We start from the raw sequence: 23,693 nt of genomic DNA, 5'->3' as shown, positions 1-23,693 counted from the left end.
AGTCAAATTTTCCACTCATCGCAAGTCACGCATTTTGTCCTTTGAATTCTAACACAAAGCTGGTAAAAGAAATCTAAATAATAAAAATACATAGTTACGTTACTTTCACATACAAACATGTGAAAGTACCGTAACGATGTATTTTTATTCCGTTATCTTATGAGCTGGACTCCTACCAAAATACTGTCACATTACGGCAATACTAATTTTAGGGGAGCAAAATCCCTTTCGGAATTTGTCAGTGTGAAACAAACGGGGCGGGTCAGGAGGAGGGAGATGTAAGCACGGCGGGAGTGGAAAGTGCTGACAGTGGTCAAAGGTGGAAAAAAAAAGTGGAGTGAACGCTGCGAGAGCAAGAGAGAAAGAGAGACTGTCTTGTCGGGAGGTGAAGAAGAGATGGAGAACCCTGATTGCCTTGAGTGGGGTTGGGGAGCGCAGACCCGGCGAAATGGATGAATGCGCAGCGGAGACGCAAGCACACCAGATATGGAAATGGAATGTGTCAGTATGGGAAGAAGAAGGGGGGAGGAGGTTCAAACATAACAGAGTTTGACACAAGCTGACAGCGCAGGAGCACTTGAACGCGGCAGTAGCAGCTAAAGAGACAATGGGCCTGCAAAGGAAAATAAATCCAACCGTATTTGATATCTCGAAAACGCTGCCATCTGTGCTCTTTCCAAGACTCATCGCATTGCATCTATTTAAACAATTCACAAGAGACGCGCGATCAAAGAGGTGTTCCAAGCCGATGAATCTTTCCGTCGGGCTCTTGACGGCTTTCATCAGAGTTTAACCCAGAGTCGTCCTCGTATTCCGTCTCGCCGACTCACGCCAAGGAAATCAATCAAATGTGACCTCAGTGCAGGATGCCTATACGAAAAGGCAATACTTCAAACCGCGAAGCGCACCATTTTTCAACCAGATTTTTGACAAAGCTCAGTAAACACTGGCAAATTATTCAAATATAATTATATATTACAAATAATTACAAATATATATATATATATATATATATATATATATATATATATATATATATATATATATATATATATTTCAATTATTCTTATTTTATTTGCAGTACTTTGTAAGGCGCATCCTTCAACGAGTGCCTATTTTACACGCTGGGTCAGAGAGGAGAGTAATTTCATATGTGCTGTATGTCATGCATATTAGCATATTTGACAATAAAGCTGACTTTGTTTTTAACTTTGAATAAATTGTTCACATATATATGACGCACAGCATGACAAGTGGCAGAGAACAGAAGCTACAATCATGTCTGCAGTTGCGTTATGCAGCCACTTGATGGAGGTGCACTAAATAGAATACAATACAATACAGCGTTATGTAGAGCGTTTGCAACTGCTGCAGGTGAAACGAAACGCTTAAAATATAGTCAAACCTGTGTTTTCGACCATAACCCATTCCAGAAACCCGTTCCTAAACCAATTTGTTAAAAAAAACTAAATGTTTCCCGTTATAATCAATGTAATCAATATCTGCTTTTTTTAATATTGTGATTGAACAATACAATGACGCCTGCTCACAATGGAACGCTACAGGAGGATGATGCGTTGGTCACAATGAGACGTGACACAATTGACGTAAATGGAAGCAGGGGTTGCGGGGGGGGGGGGGGTTGGAAAAAATGGAAATGCTTTTGGAAAATGGAAAATGGAATGCTTTTAAGTGTGAAAAATATAGTCCATTATGATGCAATTGTCAGCTCCGGTCAAGACAGGTATTCATATTTAATCATCGCTTCGTAAAAAATCCCAAATGGCGGGACTGAAATTCGAAAACGGAGTCACGATACATTCCAAAAGGTAGGTTGGTCCCTTACCTTCCTTGCAGTATTTCCCCCTAAAGCGGGTGTGGGTACAGTCGCATTGAACCTCTCCGTAATGGACAGAGCAAAAGCCTCCATTGAAGCAGGGACTCTGTTTGGTGCACAGGTACTCCAGGTCGCTGTGGATGCCCTGGCTGTTGAGCAGTGTGGGTGGCGTCTCCCCCACCTTCAGGTTGGAGATCAAGCCCAGGAAGGGGGGCTCATACTTGACCGTGCTAGAGGTGAGCGCGGAGAGGCGTACGTCGGGCGGTACGCCGCCCACAAACAGGTCGCTGACCACGGCCATCTCCTTCCGCTTGGACTTGACCTCTGCCACTTTGGTCTCGCCGTCCACCATCAGGAGGGTTTCCCGGTAGTTGCGGGTGAGCAAGACCATGTGCCAGCGGTCATCGTTGACCCGCGTCTCCAGGTGCAAAACGGCCGGCTCGGCGCAGTGGATGGCAAAGCGCAGCTGGAGGCGTCCGTCTGCGATCAGAAGCTCCAGGAAGTCGCAGTTCCCGCCGTCATCCAGGTACAGTACTAAAGCTTTGCTAATGTTGCTCTTAAGGCTGAAGCTCAACTCGCCGACAGAGCTGGCCTCCCAGCGCCCATAGCGGGCCCACTGGCCGGGCGCACCCCCGAATTCCAGGGTCCTCACTCTGGAGAGTAGACTGATGAGGGCCAGTGGCAACAAGGGCCAACATGGGAATCTAAAGCCACTCATCATGACAGTTGAGTGGTCAGACCCCTTTTTTCTTGCCGCCGTCAATAGATTTGAAATGTAACAATTATTCACTCTTGGAGCTAACCCAGAAAAAGCTTAGAAGGGGAGTTTTTCTTCTTTCAATTTGCCAAATGACTCAGCAGTTCTTTTTCCAGATCTGCTTGATCTAATTCTTTGTCCTCATCCTAACTCTCCTCTACCTCTCCATCAGTTGGTGCCTCTAGGATTCTGAGGAATGGAATGAAAAATAATCGAGCATCATTGAAAATGGGCTGGAGGGACCTTGTGAAACCTTCTGGTCTCTCTTGGGACAAACGGAATTGTTTTCAATGGACAGCCATTATTCTCTGGAGCAGGACGATTGAGATAAAAATCAGTCCCATCACGAGAGGGGGGAGGCGAGGCAGGATCTGGAAAAGACAGACAAAAAATGTTTTAAACAAATGAAACTGCTTTATTTGGGCAGGTGGGGTTACCAACATCGTGAGACCATAGTTCAGGTCGTGTATATGCAGTAATTGCTGTGAAGCTTGATGATGCAAATAAGACTTGTTTGGCCTTGGCGACGGGTCCGCCTGAGCCGAATCTGGATCAACACATCGGGTCATGAGTGGCAGCAAACATATGCAAACACACACACAGCACTGAATTGAATCAAATTGACGGGGAAGGTGCCGCCGACCGAGCGGAAATCCGAATAGATGGCCGTGACCCTGAGACTTGGCTCGCTGTTCCGTCACTCTTCCCTAACGTTGCTCCCTTTGCTGCTTTCCTGACAGTGACGACGTCGGATTAAAAGCGCGGGCGGGCCGCAGAGTGTGTCATCTGGATAATTAACATCTCTAAGGCGAGATGTTAACAGAGGAAGATGAGGGCAGACCGAGGGTGCTCATCAGCTCTGAGAGGTTGGGAGGAAGTATATGTCTGATTTTCTTTGTCCCGTGTTCATTTTAATAAGATAGCGGAGACGCAAATATGGTCTGGAAAAAATGACTTCACTAGAAATTGTTGTAAGTCGAGACGCGTTTTCCATGTAAATGACCTAATCCATTCCAAGTATCCCAAAATTCAGACATAAATGTTTCCTAAAGCACAAAAATGCAATGACATATGTAACTAAAACATGTCCCAATTACATTACTGCACAATAGTTGCGCATTATGTAACAAAAAAAGAAAATAATACAAATTATGGTCAATTAACTTTTAACTGTGTCCTCATTTGTTTTTGTTTTTTTATTTCGCCCTCATCAGTTCATGTTCTCTCTCAGAGGTGATTTTTGTATGCCATTTGGGAAACAACTGAGCAAAGGATGTTTGCTTTTGTCGGCTTTTAACTATCCTTTGGAAATACCAAACATCGACAAAGTGAGCCATGGCCCGACTGGTGAACACTATTTACTAGTGAGTGTCATTTGCATAAAACCACCGGAACACCTCATGGGTCGAAGACTGTATTATGAGGACGCTGAATAAACACATATCTAACTACACACATAGACATGTGAGGAAGTGATCCCACTTAGTCAATGGGTTTTTCCCATTTTTGACCCAGACTGTATTTTTACCTTTCTTATCTTTACATTTATTTTATAGCTAGTGGCAATATATTCCTAAGGGGGCATTTCATAACTTGAACATTTCATATGAAGAGACGATCGTTCGTAGAGGAACCGCTAGAGTATGTGAACATCAGAATGGTGGAATCCTTTTCAAATATTGTCATTTCGATTGGATAGCATGTGCACCAGGCAGATGGCGTGACGAATGCGTCAGGCATAACACAGCAATCAAATCCGCAGCTTTCGTCATAGTCCGCTTGTGTTTGCTGAAGAGGCAACCCTGCGACGGCTCAAACTGAATATTTAGCTTTCCCATGTCGGGTTGGCGGCAGTGAGCCCGTTGCATACTTTGCGACTGCCAAGAACCCAAGGACACTCACTGAAGAAGCTTAACAAGACTGGAGGCCCCCAGTAACTCAAACTATCCCGAGGGCGCTCGGGTGTGTGCATTCGCCAATGCCTTGATTGCGCATACAGCCCTTGTAGAGTCGCGGCGGTTCAGTCGGGTGGTCTAATTCATACATGTGTTTAAATTATTGTCATTTAAGTCAAACACAAGGATTTTAGTATTTGGGCTTTAGACAAAACCGCCTTTCGTCTTCTGCATCAAAATGTACAACGCGGCACAAAGTGAGAAATCAATTCGCGTTGTGTTTCGTTTAATTCGTGGATCCATCTCAGTCGTTGCCTTGTTAAAAAAGGACAGCTCTATCACTGACAGCGCGAGGGGCGAGTGGAGTGAAAGCGCAATCTGCACGCCCTGACCCGAGTCCTTGTCAAAGTGATGCTGTGCAAGGCCTCGGGATTGCTGCACGGTCATGTGAGCGAGAAGCGACCCATTTCCTCTCACATCAACCCCATGGGGGACGTCTTGAGACAACCCCCCCAATACCCTAACCCTATCACCGGAGGACTTTATGGCGTAAACTGTCCCATTTCATGTTTTTATATCGTCACTTGTGGCAAAGTTGGACTCGGAGTTGTACGATATAAAAACAGCATAAATCGCATACGTAGCATGGCTTAGATACACAAAAACCGTCCAGATCAAGATTGTCGTTGATTTAAAATACACAAACTATACGTCCTCACAACTCAGGTTTCATAAATCGTGTGTTTGTGTGTGTGTGTACTTCGCGTGTGCTTCATTTCCAATGTCTGCAACAGCTTTGAAAAAATAAATAAACAAACGTCATACTGTAATACTTCAGACAAAGAATAAAGGAAGTCTCGCTCAAACCTGCATTTACATATTCATGCTTTTGCACAAACATCAGCGCGTGAGGATTAGGAGGCCGTTCATGCACACTCAAACGACGCATATTCAAGTCAGGCAGGAGTCATTAATCCTATCCTGTAAGAAGCTTGGCGGGGAAGCTCACGACAGCATGAGGCCGCCGCTGCCTTGCACTAATTAACCGGAGACTCGTGCCGAGAAACTTTTAATATTCAGTATGGGCACCGTGAAACAAACAGATGCGGTGCCGTAGAAACGGAGGGAGAAGGAGTGAGACTTAGTCATGACAACCACGCGACGATGAGTTCAGGTTCAGTGAACACCAAGTTTTTCTCATTTTTGACCCAGGAAACGACAAAAAAATGTGAGCGAATAAAAACACATCCCCCTCGGTGGGCGTAATAAAAATAATGGTCAAAAATAAAACGATAAGCTCCCCTGGATGGAGCCGATCCAGATGCAAGCGCGGTTCGGTGCTTTGAGGGGCCCTCGTCAACGCTAAGGCGACGCTAGAACTGTGGCACTCACTGCATTTATCCCCCGATGAGGAGATGCTAATGAAGCAGATCAAGAGCTTTAGCCGTGCTGTTAGCTGCGCAGATTAATCTCGACTTTCAGCGGGGAGTCCTCATCACCTCGTCGTTTTGGCTCGGATACCTTGACAAGGTGAATCAGTGAGGGAGCCTGGGGGCGGATAATAAAGATCGCTGCGCAAGCTGAAATGTAGCTTTCGATGTTTTGACACCAAAACTGCAAGAAGCAACAGTCAGGATTTAGTCCTATCTATTTTAAAAAACTCTCGGGTTGGATCTTGGAAGCTCTAGACCAGTACGAGGACTAGACTGGTTGCTCGAGAGCTCCGTAGATTCCTGAAATGATCAGAAAAAGTGGAATCAAGTGTGTTGGTGTTGGAAGGGATCGAAAAACGGCAGGATGTGGGTCTCCAAGAATCAGGCGTTCTGACACCTGCGCCAGACCATGAGTGCCCCTGCGACTTTTTGAAGTCTCCCTCTTCTAACAAACAAAATTCAAATCATCAGGAATGTTGACAGGCTCGTCTGAGCGTTGTCATGAGCTGATCACTTGAATCGGTCATTGTGGAAGAGGGAGGTTTTATAAATAAACAAATAAATAAATAAATATTTTTTTTGCGTATAAGGTGCACCCAAAATCCTTAATTTCCTTCAAAAGATGGCACCTTATAATATGCAGGTGCATCTTATATGTGGAGTAATACTGAGCTACAACAGGTAGTGTGTAATCCTAGTCTTTACAATAGTGTCTTTTAATGTGGTGTGGGTTATATTGGGTATAGAGGTAAGATCGGTCCCCAAAAAATCCAGCCCGTATGAAACGCAAAATGTCATGTCATTTGTGAGGGCTGGGGTGCATTTCTAATAACAAATGAGAGAATTGGTAACTAAATCTAAGTTAAACAAGACTGTACAAACATTTAATCTTTTGTATTTCTGTGTTAGATTAACCAAAACTATTTTCTATCATTGACAGAGTTTTTTTATGAGTTGACAGAAAATTCAAAGGACAATCGACGCCATCGGACAAGTTGTGTCCACAATGTGTAAAATCATTTCAAATGACTTCTACTGAGCGTATTTGACAAAGATTGCACCGCATGTAGCTATATTTTATGTTTTAAGACTTGCGCTGAATATTCAGTCTTGTTTTTGAGTCTTGTTTTGGAGTTAGTGACGATACCTACCGTGACATCATGTCTGGAACGCCCCTTTCCAAGAAAGCAACACACAATGCATTTTGGGTACTTTGTTTGGTCTGAAAACTGAGTTGAATCATGTTGATGGCGAAATTAGAAGGAAAACACATACATAATGCGATGGTGAATCGTTGTGTGTTGCACCAAGACAACTATTTGCTGACATAAATTCCCAGCAGACAAATCAGCCCATTTCCAACGGAGCTTGGGCGCCATCTTGGGCATTTTCTGGGATGCTACATTGCAGTCCAGATCCTCAAAATGACACAGAAGGACTTCTTTAATCGTTTTGCAAACATTTATGCTTTCCTCTTCAGAACTACAGTATTTGAATCATATTCATAATTGGATGAGTAACAAGAAAGCATCTTCTCCGAATCTGAAGCCATAGCTTTGATTCTCGAGCAAGGCAAGACGTCTTGGTGTGACGTCACGAACAAGGGGTTGGGACCTTCTGAAACTGAAACTTTCTGAGGTCATTTTGAAGTAGTTTTGGGACACTAAGTCATTTTTATTGGTGTTTTTCATTTGACGAAAAATATAAGCCTGCGTGTTTTGGGTATTTTAGATGCTATAAAACGTTTTTCTGATGTCAGTTAGGAAACAAAAAATAAATGATGTCGGTTGTCCTTTAAAGGTGATATTTTTATTCAAATGCAAAACACCAATAAAAATAACTTAAAGTGTCCAAAATCTGCAAAAAAAATAGCTGCGAATTGGGCATTTTGAGAAAGTCCCGCCCCCATTTCGTGACGTCACGCCAAGGCGTCTTGCATTGCTGGAGGATCAAAACAATGACTTCAGATTCCATCTTGAGGCAACATTGGGGGGAAATGTATCACCAAAAAAGAGGCAGAAAATGGCACCCAAGCTCCTGTGAGGAATTAATCAGCCCGTTTTCACAGGCTGATAAATTCCTTCCATGGATCTTGGTCACCCTCTTCCGGGTGGCTTTTTGGTGCAACACGAGGTTTTCAGACCAAACAAGTACAGCAAAATACATTGACGTGATGGACGGACTGCTACAATGTGTCTTTTTTTCGGCCAGGGGCGTTCCTTCAGTGACATCACGTACGGACTCGTCACCAACTCAAAAACAAGACTTCTTGAATATTCAGTGTGAGTCTTAAAACGTCTTTGTAAAATACGCTCAGTAGAAGTCATTTGAAGCCATTTTACAAATTATGGACACAACTTGTCCGGAGACGTCGGGTGTCCTTTAAGGTTGTCCATCATTTGACGGGTTGTGCATTAAACCACAGCAGCAATAGTAAGTCCTTATGAAGCGAGGCACTTTAAGAGAGAGAGAGAGAAATGCAAGAACAGAAACAACAATAAATCTACATGAATGAATTGGAAAAATAAACAAAGAATAACATATATTCAGTGCCCACACATCACATCGTTTTAGTATACATTTTTATAGACATTTAAAAAAAAAGCCAGTAAGAGAGAAGCATATGTGCATAAAGTGTCTCAAGGAGCTCTGGGTTGTACATCTTGGAACTTGTGATATTACAACAAATGCAGGTAGACACACGAGAAACTTCATTAATAGCTGGTTCCCTTGCTTGTCTACTCTTGAAATTGGACAGATGGCTTGTGACACAGAGAAAATCCACGAGGGCTCGGGGAGAACATGCAAACTCCACACAGGGAGGATGGAGTGGGTCTAGAACTCACGACATCTGCACTGTGAAGCCAGCGTGCTAACCACTCGACAAGGCCGCCCGTGTATATTATTAGAAATAAATAAATAAATAAAAATAACACATTTTTTCACTAGTTTTAGTCAACGCAATAGCTGTTGTGTTCTAACCATTTTACTTTTCTTGAATCAAAACGTTTTTTAAGGAGAATTTTGCATTATTTTGGTTAACTACAAAAACAATGTCGCTATGTCAAGTGGAACCATTTCAGCAATTTGCTGTTGCAAAGCGACACATTCAGAGACGCTTGTAGCACGGAATGTTGCATCCAAGGCAGCTGCAGGCAACTCGGTATGTTTACAGTATGCAACTTTATCTCTCCAGAGTAAGATACTCAACTACTTCCTGTTAGAATGACGTGCATGCGTGAAATGCTTGCCGTGGGCGGCGAGGGAATATGGCCGATTAGGTTTGAGTGCGTGGGTGGCACTGCATGTGTATGCGTGTGTGCGTGTGTGCCCGCCAGCGTGCGTGTGTGTCTGTCCCGGTGCCTGGAGATGTTTTTGGGTAGCAAAGCACAAGGCTCACTGGCCAGGCCTTGAGACTCTCTCGCTTCCAATTAACCAGCCCAGCAGCCTGCAGCTCCGCCGGCCCTATCTCAGAGAGGAAAAAGAGGCGAGGGTTTCGGGGGCGATCGAGTGAGACAGCACGCTGGGAAAAAAAAAACACAGAGAAGGCTGACGTAGATAACAAGAAGACGAGCCGACAGAGGGGGGAAAGAGACACAGCGGCTTGCTTGGTCCGTATCTTTCAACTCCAAAAAGCTCTTTCTTTCACCCCGTCCCTTCATCCTCTCCACACAAGCATCTGAAATCGCCACTGAGGTGAAAAACTACTTTTTAATCCACAGCTGACTTCAAAATAAGACGCGGGGCTTCAAGTTGTTTCGTTTCAAGTTCACCGGCGTCCAAATGGAAAACAATGACATGCCGCGCGATTAAAAAAGAACTATGGCCAAGGAATGGAGCTTCAATTAACATCATGCTAACACGTAATTGAAAATGGCATAGACAATCCAAAGATTAATTAGCGTTGAGAATCTGATTGTCTTTACCTTTCAGCAAAGTATATTAGAACACAAATGGTGGCATACAAGATATGAATATACTCACAGGCATATATTCCTTATCCTCAGTAAAAAATGAAATCTGAAAGGTCTGCAAGGTCAAGACAAAATAATAAAATATTAACGCAAGCTGTTTAATAACTCAGTTGTGGGCCGTCAGAGCCAGCAAGGCCTTCTCTGCTGGCCTAACATAATCAGACATCATTATCATAATTATAATAAAAGTCAATTTCATTAAAAAAGTATTTTTTGTAAATATATTTATAATTATTCTACATACTGTTTTCTTGATGTTATATTATAGTTAATTCAATCAGAATTCAGCTAGCTTGTGTCGCCAGGCTGTATGAAATCTGACCGACGCCTTCAGAATCAACAGTGAGGGCGTCTGTGCGCTGTACATGAACGGGCACATGTAGTTGATATATAGTTGCGATAGCCAATCAGATCACGAGTTGGCACAGTAAGGCCAGCTAGAGGGCCTCGCGTTGAACATGACAGGTACGCGTCCTGTGATTGGATAGTCACTTTACCTCAGCCCTCAGTGGAGGCAGCGCTATGCAAATCAACCAAGCTACAACAGATCAGACCCGGAAAGTTTAGCAGAAAAACCAAGTATATCTACTCGCTTTTTTAACCCACAATGGCTGAAGGAGAGGACAACTCGCTGTCGCATGTAGGCCTATTCTCAAGAACAAATGAAAAATATTTGTTTACTTTTATTTTCAACAAATAGCTCGTTTTGTGAATGCCTTGTTGTTTTTCTTATATTAAACTGACATTTTGTAATTTAGCGTAAAATCTTGTTAAAGCTTGCATATTCTTGGTGGACTTAATAAAACTTTGTGGACAAATGATTTTAAATGTCCTTTTATTTTTAAGTGTTTGCAGTATCACATATAGTGACAAGTTCTAATTGCTGATGCAGATTTATTGATGTGTAATTGCTCCGGAAAATACCCTGTGTTGTAGACGATTAAGGTGATGCCACGTCCAGTACTGCGTGCGTGTGCTTTTGTAAATGATATCTCCAGCCGTTGTGTCATAAATTATGGTATTACGAGGGATATTTTTTGAAGTCGGACTAAGCAGGACTTCACTGAAGGCCTAGGTGTGAAATGCACGGACCGCCACTGTAATAACTACTAAGTACGCAACAAACAACTATTGACTGGAATAGAAAGGGAATAAAGGGGAACAATTTACATCTTCAACCGTCAAGCATGATGGACTGTGTCCAACACAAGGACCAGGGGCCAGATTTGGCCTGCCACATCATTTTCATGTGGCCCACAAAAGCAAATCTTGCGCATCAACTACCATGATCCTTGCTGAAATCTGTTTTGGAATGTCAAATTGTCACATGGAATAATTAACGTTTGCAATGAAGGCAAAACTTGATTTACTGTCCACGGTTGACAAAAAGCATGCAAATAAACACTGCATCGAGCAAAACAGGCATATTGTATAGTAATGATTACCATTAGAGCTGAATGGTGAGTATACTTTTTGTTTTTTTGAATGTTGCTGTGCCGATGACCATTTTGTGTTTGGGAGCCTTTGTTTGACTGAGTGAGTTGCTTGTTCGGTAGCCACAAAGGGACATAAGTCTTCTTGTGCCGGTCCCAAGCCCAGATATATACCTCTGTTGTGTCAGGAAGGGCATCTGACGTAAAAGCTTGGCCAAAACAAACATGCGAATCAAACCTCTAAAGATGGAGGACACTGATTTGCTGTGGCAACGCCTTGATGGGAAAAGCCGAAAGGAAAAGAAGAAGAATATATAACAATAAGTGAAGAAATCAAAAACATATACAGTATAAGTAGGTCCATCAATTTGTTTTGTTCAATGATGATTAAGTTGGTTTCACCGTCGAGGTAACGGCCCTCCAAAGGAAGACGTCACAATGAACGCCTCAATAAAAACAAGTTTGACACCCGTGCTTTATAGAAAGAGATCATACCTGCCATTTTGTCTGTGGGGTTGGGGGGACAAGCCATGGTTACATTTTCCGAATTTTTGGGCTCCATATTTTTGTGGTACAAAATGTGTGATAGAAGGGTTTCAGCTAGGATGAAAGGAAAAGTGTATGAAACGGTGGTGAGACCAGCCATGATGTTTGGACTGGAGACAGTGCCACTGAAGAAAAGACAGGAAGCAGAGCTGGAGGTAGCAGAGCTGAAGATGTTGAGGTTTTCTTTGGGGGTGACCAGGTTGGATAGGATCAGGAATGAGTACATTAGAGGGACAACTCATATTAGAGGCTTTGGAGAGAAAGTCAGAGAGGCCAGACTGAGATGGTTTGGACAAGTCCAGAGGAGAGAGAGTGACTATATCGAGAGAAGGATGCTGAGTCTTGAACTGCCAGGCAGGAGACCGAAGAGGAGGTTTATGGATGTGGTCAAAGAGGACATGAAGGTAGCTGGTAGCTGTGGCGACCCCTGAGGGGAAAAGCCGAAAAGGAAAAGAAGTTTGTCTTATAGTTTTGAATGTTGTTTAAAATATTTTTTATAATTAGATTAAATGTTAGTTGTATTTTTTTTATTTCTATTTTTTATGAATACAGTTCATTTTAAATTGTTACTGCAACAGATGTGTTATTTTTTGTAGTTTTGCAATTTTGTTGAAAAAATAAAAAAAACTTTTTAAAAATGAGATTTAATGTTCAATGTTTTTGTTTTTTTCTTTTCTCTATCTATCTATCTATCTATCTATCTATCTATCTATCATCCCGACATACATGCATGCATACATACATACATACATACATACATACATACATACATACATACATACATACATACATACATACATACATACATACATACATACATATAATTTGCAGAGATACCATTAAAAAAGTCTATCACATTCCATTTAAAAAAAAACATTTTAATGTTTATTTTAATTTTGAGCAATTTATTTATTTTTCACGTCCATTTCTACTTTCTATGAGTTTATTAATTGTCCATCATGACAATAACCTTAGTCCGACCGAGGCCAAACCAAAAGTTGACCGCTTAAACCACCTCTCCCCCTGACAACGAATTTAACTTGTACATTCTTTGTCTGTTCAGCTTTTTTTCCATTTTTGGTATTCCCAAAGAGTGAACGCTTTATTCAGGTTGGATGCTCAAAGAATTCCTCCTGCATCACCTATTTTTCATTTATTTATTTGTTGTCTCTTGCATAATCTATTTATTTATTCTCAAACGATGTCTGCCCGGAGGCTTGCAAATATGTGCACATTGTGCACACCCATCCACGTGGTGTTTTTCATTGTTCCCCTATTTGTGTCTCGCTGTCCATATGTGTACGTGCGTACACAAAGCTGCGTGTCACCTCGAATCTTCTCAAGCCCCGTTCGTGCTACTTCCTCCCTTGTGAGTCATAAAGCGGCACCGCGGAACTGTGCCTGCCAAAGGAGAGAGATATTTTTTTTGGCCGGGGGGGGCGTCGCTTGTGCATTTCATCACGTCACTCCTTGCTTGTGGCCTCCTCATGAGAGCAGACGATGATGCACGGAAGTAGGAAAAGCGGGATTGCGAAAGTTGCGTGTGAAAGGAGCCATGACCCGGATCAATATGGCATCGTTGGAAGAATGTGTAGTGAATTGAGAGGCCTGTAATGAGCTAGGTGTGTTGCGAGGTGGGGGTTACACTAAACACGTTGCTCAAGGGGTGCACACAGGGGTGTGCTTTGTCTTGGATTCCTGCACAAATCTGAATGGACGCTGCAAAGTTGCGTTATTGAGTTCGCTGTGGCGACCCCTGAGGGGAAAAGCCGAAAGGAAAAGAAGAAGAAGAAAGGCAATTACGGAAGTAAAAAAAAAAGCATCCATTATTTCGTTTTTTACTCATTCACTGCCATTCCCGAACTTATTTGGGAATTGAAAAGTGTGAAATGGAGCGCTATTCCCAAATTTGTTCGGGTTTTGTTTTTTCTTGTGGGGGTCCCGAGAAAGCGCTGGTCAGACCTCTTGAAATGTATTTGCCTTCTACGAGAGGGCAGCATTTACCTTTTGTCCATGTTAGTGCTGTTATAAAATGTATTATTATTATTATTATTATTATTATTATTATTATTATTATTATTATTAATATAAATCAATATGTATGTATTGTATTTTATTTTCTACAGCTGCCAGATTTCAAGCTTAGATAACTCTAGACTTATATTACTTGGGAATGAACTCATTTTTTTTTTTATGAAAGAAGAGAGCATCACATCATCTTTCATCATGTTGATTTTTTTTTTTTTGGCATCTCTCTCTTTTCCTCCGGGCACACCTCCCTCCTCTCCTTCTTCGACCAACAGTAGTCCATTTTCCACTGCCACCCTGAAGGTCAACAGTACCAATGGCGGCCGTTGTTAACCTAGGCCTCGACCGATCCGGTATGGGATTCATAGGTTTGATTCGCATATTTGTTTTGGCAATTTTTTTACGTCGGATGCCCTTCCTGACACAACCCTCTGAATTTATCCGGGCTTGGGACCGGCACAATAAGACACTGGCTTGTGCCACCTTGTGGCTACATTCAAAACTATAAGACAAACAAATAAATTAATTTTAAAAAATAACAAATCTGCTGCAGCAACAAATTAAAACTAGCTGTATTCATTTAAAAATGTAATAAAACAAAATAAAAAGAAGGCTAACTACAATGAAAAATCCTACATTTACGATAACTCTAGCTTGGAGACATTCAGTCTCTGTCTTTTTTGGGGCCTGAAAAAGTTGCAATTGAGCCCACTAATTACATCACTGGTGCAATGTGTTGACTGAAAGACAGTCAAATTCTTTGTATCACAATGCTAATGCGACTCTATTTTTCCGCTTATATCATACAACGAAAATGTCACATTTGTGCGAGTTTGTGTTCAGCGCTGCAGCCATGGTGCACGGTGTCAAAGTGACATTTAGAAGCTGGACGCTGGTGGATTTCAAGTTACAAGGTGTCAGAGCAGACAGGATTCGAACCAGTGACACACATACATGCGCAATCTTTTTTTTTTTTTTTTTTTTGATGTGCAGTCATGTGTTTGAATACACCCTGTGCGAAGAGGATCACGCCTTGGCGAGCATGGCAACGTAGGAACAGCCCAAATAAGGGAGCTCTGGACCTGTGATGCGAACGGGAAGGCCAAGAGGAACCGAGCGGGTCTGCAACATCCCGTTCAATTTGGAAAAATTTGGAAGCTGCGCCGGCTCAGAGAACAAACACAAAGGCTTTCATTCATTTTTTTTTTTAACCGTCGCAGGTGAAGGCTGAGACGGCGGATTCACGGGTGTGCTGCAAACGGCTTGGGGAGGGATGACTGAAGGAAGAGACTCAAAAGCGGTTAAGGCAGACTGAGGGCTTGGGGTCGGGGGGCGGAGGGGGGGATTTCAATGGCAGTGGCTCCATCGAGAACATTTATCTATTTTAGCGAAGCGCTGAGCAGCAAAGAATGGATTTCCTGTGTGATGTCACTCAGGAAGATACGAAAAAATATATGGCAGCTGCATCAACCCTCCAGCAAGAACCGGACAAATTCAAAATTAAAATTCCTTTTGACATTAAAATTCGAAGAGCTAAATCCGAGTATTGAAACCAGTGTCTGACAAAAAGTTAGCGGACACCCGGACAGACAACTCTGAAAAGTTGCCTGCTCGGCCATAAAGTTGCCAGCCCCATTTTTCACAACTTGAAACACAATAAGACGACTAATCGCAAAAAAAAAAACATTGTTGCAAAGTATAAAGGATTTTTTTAATTAAGGAAGTACCTACCATAAAGTTGCCTGCCCCCTTTTTCACAACTTGAAACACAATACGACGACTAATCGCAAAACAAAAAACATTGTTGCGAAGTATAAATGATTTTTTTAAATTAAGGAAGTACCTACCACAAACACTCCGTTGCTTAATTTATGGTAAAAATCTCTTGCTGAAGATTTTGCTCCAGTTGTCGTTTGTCGTCATGGTGCACAATGATGAAAAGGTTTCTTCAGCCGTCATCTGTACTTCTTTGAAGGTGTCGGACGTTCCGCTTCTTATCCAAGAAACTTCGTCAGCAAACTAAAGTCTTACTGGTAGTTTAGGCCCTATACATATATCCCTACTGTCCAGACATGGTGGTGCCGGACTCTGCTATGATAGGTCCCTGCTCTCAGGTTGGGGGGAGCAGAGGACTACTCCCTGCAGCTGCTTCACTGATAGTTCCTGTCGTTCTGACTAACGACTGGCCTGATTGCCCCACTTCGACCGGTATCACCTCATCAGTATTACTAATCCTATGTTGCCTAAGCAGGCTATTGTATGAACGATCAAAATTGAACCTCACCCCACCAAACCGGTTTAATGAAGGATTTAGTTGTTTTATGAAAATCACTTCTTTTACTCCCCTTTCAAACCATCTATGTTCTTTAGCTAAGATTTTCACCTCATTGTCGTCAAATCAGTGGTTGCTAGCTTTTAGGTGCATATGTACTGCCGATTGAGGCCTACTAGTATTATCCCTGCGATGTTGATAAAGTCTTTTTTTGAGAATTTGTTTAGTCTCCCCAATGTACTGCTCTTTACAATTTTTATTCTTACAATTTCTTGAATAATCTACATTACTTTGTTTTTCATTTGGCAGCCTATCTTTTGGATGCACTAATTTTTGCCTTAAAGGGTTTAACGGTTTGAAATAAGTAGGAATTCTGTGTTGCCAAAGGACTCTGTAGTTTTTCAGAAACTCCTGCAATGTAAGGTACTGCTACTCCTCTCCTTTTTGTATCTTCAGAATTTTGAGTCCGGCACCGCCATGTCTGGACAGTAGGGATATATATATATATATATATATATATATATATATATATATATATATATATATATATATATATATATATATATATATATATATATATATATATATATATGGCCTAAACTACCAGTAAGACTTTAGTTTGATGACGATTGTTTGACGATTTAGTTTGATGACGACGTTGTGCCTTGAAGTCAAAGTTCTTACATTTAGTACCCCACTTTAGTTCCATTAATCATCTTGGAGAGCTGTGACTTTTGCAAACTTAAAAAAAACCTGAAATTAATTATTTGCTTCACAAAAAGAAGAACAACAGTGATGACAGCATGACTAACTTGAATTAGCTTTTATTTGTCTCGCTGTGGAGAAATGTACATTTGACAGCAGCAAAGTTATGAAAGGAAGAGGAAAGGAAAGGAAGAAGTAGGAAGACAAACCACAGGAGCTGCTGGAAAGGCAGCCCCTCTCGCAGCGCCATCTTGAAGTCAAGAGAACAAAATAATAATAATAATAGTAATAATAATAATAATAATAATAATATATGAAAACACAAAGACAGTCATTCAATCTTAAGCACTTTCTTTTTTGTTGTATGGAGCAATTTTGGATGAAACAGGAGAGGATCAAAACAATCCTTTTCACCAGTGGATCAGGGACGTCATTCTGAAATCTGCACATCTGCTAAAAGCTAAATGTTGAAAGCAAATACAAAGCTGTAGCATCCATTGACGAAAATATATTGTCTCACATCTCCTGTCCCACATAACTCAGCTTCAATTCCAAGCCGCGACAGTTCCACATGCGCATGGGCGCTCTGCGCTGACACTCCTTTCTTCTTATCGCGGGCTCTTCAAGCCATGCAACCATCCAACAGCACCAACCTTTCCGCTGAACAAAGCGGGGCTGTGAAGATGCTGCCCATTACAGGCGCCAAAAATCACAATGTCCCCAGAGGTGTCCAGCGATGACAGTCAAATGGCACAGACATTCCTCCCAATCAAAAAACGGTGTTGGCATATTTGTGCTGCTGAAAAGGTGCAACCGCTCAGCACAGTCTCCTCCATGATGAATGTTGTGGCCAAAAATGCTGAAAAACAATCTGTATTCATTCCACACGGCGCACAACAACACAAAATGACAAAAGAAAACACAAAAACAACAAAAAAACACTAAAAAAAGCAAGGCTTGTCAGAGCACCTGCTGATGGCTGCCTACTCGCGCGCCATTTTGGACTTCCTAACATTCAGTCGTTGACGCTACGTTTATAGCTACACAACGTAATGAAGTAAAAACCAATCGACTGATCAATACACTATGAATATTGATTGGCTGGCTGATGACTGAGAGGGCCTTAAAAAATAGCCTTTCTTGTTGGTGGACAAACACTGCGCGCATGATCTCTTCGCTAATAGTTGACATCCATCTCCTCCTGTACATCTCGCGTGAATATTTCATGAAGCTCGTTGGCGCTGATTGATGATGTGGTTGCTTTTATCGAGACCTTGTCCGAGGGGAGATTGATTCCGCCGCTGTGCTAGCTATTTGAGGTGTAATTGTGTTTTTATGACATTTTTTTCCCTCTACCCGTACACGGTTAAGGGTGATGTTTTTATTACCTCATGTTTGTTTGTCGGATGATACAAAAGCTACTCCACGATAGTGTATGCAAGATGAAAGCTTTAGATTCCAAGAGGACGGTTGCAGTCACGCATTTCGCCATCAAAAAAGCAAGTGTATTTACTTGACCAGTCTTCCAGTCAACAATGAAAGGACTTGTGAAAAGATGGTGAAAAAAAAAGCCCCGCTTGCCTGAAGAGGGCTATCGGTGAGCGAATCCTTTCTTCGCAAACAACAGAAGGTCAGCGACAATAGCCAAGCGCACGCTGAATGTAGCAAGTGGAAAGGAAAGAGAGAGAGAGATGGGGTGGGCTACGCTGACTTTAGCAGTCGCAGGTGAAGCCCCCGCCCCGCTAGGTTTGACTCAAGCAAGTTTTGTCCGGCGCGCCGCGGAGAGGTAGCAAGAGGACAAGAATGTCAGAGCTGGTTAAAAATGTATGGCCCCGCTCTGTCGCCCAACGACGAGTGTCCTCATTCCTTGCCTGTCACCTCTGGGAAATTCAACGGAGGGCGAAGACAAGGGTGCGGTGGAAAAAAAGAAATGTAAGTAGTTAGCATGAGATGCTAACATTAATCATAGAGAGAGGAAAGGCGAGCGGGCTCTTTCGCTGAACAGATTGCTAAAATTGGGGGAAAAACTGTCATTAAGGGTGGTTTTCGTAAGTAAAACTAGAATAGGTTTGGAGTTAGTTTATCTATCAGGTAAAATCATATATTAATAATATAATATGTTGTCACTTTGTGTTGTTGTGCGTTGTGTGAAATGGATACGGATTGTTTTTCAGCATTTTTGGCGACGACATTCATCAAGTAGGAGATTGTGCTGAGCGGTTGCGCCTTTTCAGCAGCATGACTATGCTAGCACTGTTTTTGAATGGGAGGAATGTCGGTGCCATTTGACGGTCATCACTGGACAACTCTGGGGCCATTGTGCTTTTTTGTAATGGGCAGCATCTTCACAGCCCCACTTTGTTCAGCGGAATGGTTGGTGCTGTTGATGAGTCGGCGGCTGGATAGATGCATGGCTTGAGGAGCCCCCAAAAAGAAGAAAGGAGCGTCAGCGCAGAGTGCCGATGCGTATGTGGAACTGTCGCGGCTTGGAATTGAAGCAGATTTATGTGGGACAGGAGATCTGAGACAATCTCTTTTCGTCAATGAATACTACAGCTTTGTATTTGCTTTCAACATTTATCTTGTAGTAGACGTGCACATTCCACCAGAACGTCCCTGATCCACTGCTGAAAATGATGCTTTGATCCTCTCCTCTTTCATCTAGAACTGCTTCATGTCACAAAGAGGGTACAGCGAGTGCGGACGAATGAATGACTCTCTGTGTCTTTGTGTTGTCACATTATTTGTTATTTTTGTTTTTTTTTCCCAAGATGGCGGCGCGTGAACATGCATCGGCTCCTCTATCTGCCGGCAAATTAGTGTTTTCATGTTTATTATGTTTGTCAAAGTCAGTATAAGTCCAAAATGGTGGAAGTTGAAAAAGGAAAAGTGTTGCATGACATTTAGGAAGGAGGTAAGACAAGCACTGCTTGGGCAAGAGGTCCTTCCAGATGACTGGCAAACTACAGCGAACATAATCAGAGAGACAGGTCGGAAAGTACTTGGTGTATCGAGTGGAAGAAAGGTAGATAAGGAGACCTGGTGGTGGAATGGGGAGGTGCAGGAGTGTATACAGAGAAAGAGGTTAGCAAAGAAGAAGTGGGACACTGAGAGGACGGACGATAGTAGACAGCAGTACAAGGAGATGCAGCGCACGGTTAAAGTAAAGGTGGCAAAGGCCAAACAAGAGGCCTATGATGACTTGTATGCTCGGCTGGACAGCAAGGAAGGTGAGACTGATCTTTACGGGCTGCCGAGATGGACAGACAAAGATGGTAAGGACTTGCAGCTGGTTAGGGCGATTAAAGATGGGTAAGGATGTTAGTGTGATTAAAGATGGCAATGTATTAACAGGTGCCAATAGTGTGATGGCAATATGGAAAGAGTACTTTGAAGAATTGATGAATGAGGAAAATGAAGGAAAAAAAAGAGTAGAAGACGTGACTGTTGTGGACCAAGACGTAGCAAACATTAGCAAGGATGAAGCAAGGAGGGCGCTGAAGAGGATGAAGGGGGGAAAGGCACTCGGGCCTGATGATTTACCAATCGAGGTATGGAAGTGTCTTGGAGAGGTGGCGGTGGTGTTCTTGACTGGGTTAGATCTTAGATGGTGAACAGATGCCTGAAGAATGGAGACGAAATGTACCCGTGCCCAGGTGTGATGTGTGATAGAAGGGTTTCAGCGAGGATGAAAGGAAAAGTGTAGAAACCAGTGGTGAGACCAGCCATGATGTTTGGACTGGAGACAATGCCGCTGAAGAAAAGACAGGAAGCAGAGCTGGAGGTAGCCGAGCTGAAGATTTTGACGTTTTCTTTGGGAGTGACCAGGTTGGCTAGGATCAGGAATGAGTACATTAGAGGGACAACTCATGTTAGAGGCTTTGGAGAGAAAGTCAGAGCGGCCAGACTGAGATGGTTTGGACATGTCCAGCGGAGAGAGAGTGACTATATCAGGAGAAGGATGCTGAGCCTTGAACTGCCAGGCAGGAAGGTATGAAGGTAGCTGGTGTGAGAGAAGAGGATGCACAAAACCGGGTTAGATGGAGGACTGTGCTGTGGCGACCCCAGAAGGAAAAAGCCGAAAGGAAAAGAAGAAGAAGTCAAAGTCAGTATAAGTGCCTTACACGCTGGGTCAGAGAGGACAGTGATTTCATATGTGCTGTATGTCATGCATATTAGCATATTTCACAACAAAGCTGACTTTGACTTTGACTTTGATATCGGCAAATGCTAAAGCTAATGGTAATGATGAAGATCAACCAGTGGTAGACCACCAGGGCCTGATCACAGACTGATGTGAATGATATTTTGTCTATGAATTCTTATGAAATAATTCTACATTGTCTTTCAGCTTCATGTCATTGCTTTTCTGCTGTTGAGCTCCTTCCAGATGTGTGTTTTCGTATTTAAGCAACAAACCAATTACATTTCAACCATCATTTGTTGCCAGGGTAAGAAATCTACCTGGGCGCCATCACAATTGTCATATTTGGATTCGGCAGTAGGTGGCGGGTTCGCGCCTCCCTGCTTGTACACACCTTCTGCCAATCACCTCATTATGTCACCAGGTATTTCAGGGGTGTCATTCGGTCATGGGATCGCTGGTGAATTCACGTTGCCTCACCACTGCCAGGTTTGACTATTTCGTCTGAGCATTTATTTGTGTGTCTCGGTCCGAGGCCCCTCTGAGTTTGATTCTCTGGTAGGAGTATTACTCATTGCACTCGTTTGTTGAGTAACTTTAATGGTTTGTATTTGCGAGAGTTGTTCTGCCCTTACTTATTCATATTCTCCTGGTCCGTATTTGACCAGCGCCTTTAGCTTGTATTTTGTTCGGTGCGTGTTTACATTACCACATTAAATTATTCGTACGTTACGCCTGTCTCTGTCTGCTACTGCTGGTTCATGACAAAAATCATGAAATACGTTGAGCATAAAATATGTCGATCCAATTGTTGCACTAACCCACATGTGTCAAAGTCAAGGCTTGCGGGCCAAATCCGGCCCGCCACATCATTTTTTTCAGCCCGCGAAAGCAAATCAAACTTGTTAAATTCCATGATGATTGCTAAAATCTGAGCCAAAATTTCATATTTTTGGATGTCAACCACAATAAGTCATTATTCTTGACTTCAGATTTGAAAACGAGTTATTCATTAATTTGCTGTGTGCTCTATATGTAATATTTGAAGGGATTTAAATATTCTAATGGGTTCCCCAAATTCATAACGGCCCTCGAGAGGAAACCATAACTACAATGTGGCCCGCGGCAAAAAATGACTTTGACACCCCTGCACTAACCAATTAGATGTCAAATTGGCGATACCATAGCCTTCTCGCAGGCCTTATTTCCTGGCTAAAGGTACCCTCTAGTGGACTTGTAGTAAATCACATGACACTTTTTATATGAGTCGCAGCTGTAGCTGCAGTCGAGGTTGTGTGGTCATGAAATAGTTATTGAGGGTTGGATTGGTTCAGACGTAGCACGACTGAAGGCCTCAGTGGGAAATGTACGGCCCGGTATCAACTGGTATCAACAAATTTCCTAAGGAGGTCAGAATAAAAATCTGTGGGTGGACATCATATCCTGGTGTTTTTAATTATTTACGTTCCAGTTAGGGTTGCCTTTAAGGTTTAAATTGATGCAATTTTCTCTGAATATTTTGTTTTGTCGGAAGGCGAACTGTACGAATGTTGTCTGGAAAACTAACAGTGGCCGTTTCTCCATCAAAATAGGGTCCTCACACGACAGCGCTTTCATCGAAACTGCTGACTAAAATGCGATACACATTTCCCAACGTCTTAGTGGAGCATCCAGTGAGACATTCAAGGAGCAAAGTGCAACGAGGCGTCACAGATCCAAATGTTGACATTCCACTGCCACGCGCTTCCGGAGCAGTTTGCCAAAGGCGCCACGGTTTTCGGTGAGGTGTGGGAAGGTTCAGCCAAGCAGAAATTGATGCGCGTTAGCGCCTCCGATTCCAACACATGGCTCCTTTTCATAGTTGTTTCTGTCTCATGCACACACACACACATACGACTCCTTACTTCATCGCGTGGCGGTTGCCGCTCCGTGCTAAGCGCGGTCGTTGCCGATTCGGAACCTCAGGAATGGAGTGAAGACTTTATGAAATGCCTCCCGAAAGGACACGCGAGGCAACGAGTTTGTTGGCCTCCAGGCCTTTGCGCTCAGCATCGACTCATTATGCAAAGCGACGACTTCATCAAGAGAGGAATCATCATTTGTGTGTTACACAATTATCAGCGCGCCATCGAAATGACTTTCTGCATATCAACATACTGCGGGCCACCACGTCATGTGCACAGGCGTTCATAATTCAGTAATGAGTAATGATGTCATGAATGTCTTACCCGGTGAGATGCTTTCCACCGAGACTGCGCGATGATTGCTATTTAGATACAAGGGAACGCTCTTGAAATGGCTTTTTTGGCACTTCTCCAACATACATGTTGTTGGATTTATTTTCAAGATGAGGTGAAAGGGGAAGCATATTGCATCGTCTATGCCTCCCAAAAGTGTATTTAGCGGTCCCATAAAAACCTCACACCCAATGAAAAATAAAAATGCAATCCGATAGAAATCTGACACTCAATGAAAAAATAAAAAAATAAAGTACAATTTAAAATAAAACCTAGCAGTCTTATACAAACCTCAGACTCAATGCAAAAAACATTTAGCAGTCCTATACAATCCTCACACTCAATGCAAAAAAACATCAATTTCATTCCCATAAATATTTAGCAGTCCGATAAAATGCCACACTCAATGCAATAAATAAATAAATACATAAA

General features: G+C 42.6%; 1 protein-coding gene across 7 annotated transcripts in view; it reads right to left on the bottom strand.

Annotated features, from left to right (window-relative positions):
• Nucleotides 1-23,693, bottom strand: part of nrxn2b (neurexin 2b) — a 406,291-nt gene that overhangs the window by 350,075 nt on the left and 32,523 nt on the right. For all 7 annotated transcript variants that reach the window (XM_088990599.1, XM_088990598.1, XM_088990595.1 and 4 more), the window contains exon 2: nucleotides 1,847-2,965. In XM_088990599.1, the coding sequence (XP_088846725.1) occupies nucleotides 1,847-2,558 (712 nt within the window). In that variant the 5' untranslated portion in view covers nucleotides 2,559-2,965. The remainder of the gene's footprint in view (nucleotides 1-1,846; nucleotides 2,966-23,693) is intronic.

The sequence above is a fragment of the Hippocampus bargibanti genome, linkage group LG02, assembly GCF_051943395.1.
Source record: "Hippocampus bargibanti isolate YZ-2025 linkage group LG02, ASM5194339v1, whole genome shotgun sequence".
Classification (NCBI taxonomy): Eukaryota; Metazoa; Chordata; class Actinopteri; order Syngnathiformes; family Syngnathidae; genus Hippocampus; species Hippocampus bargibanti.
This window is presented reverse-complemented; position numbering and strand designations above follow the sequence as displayed.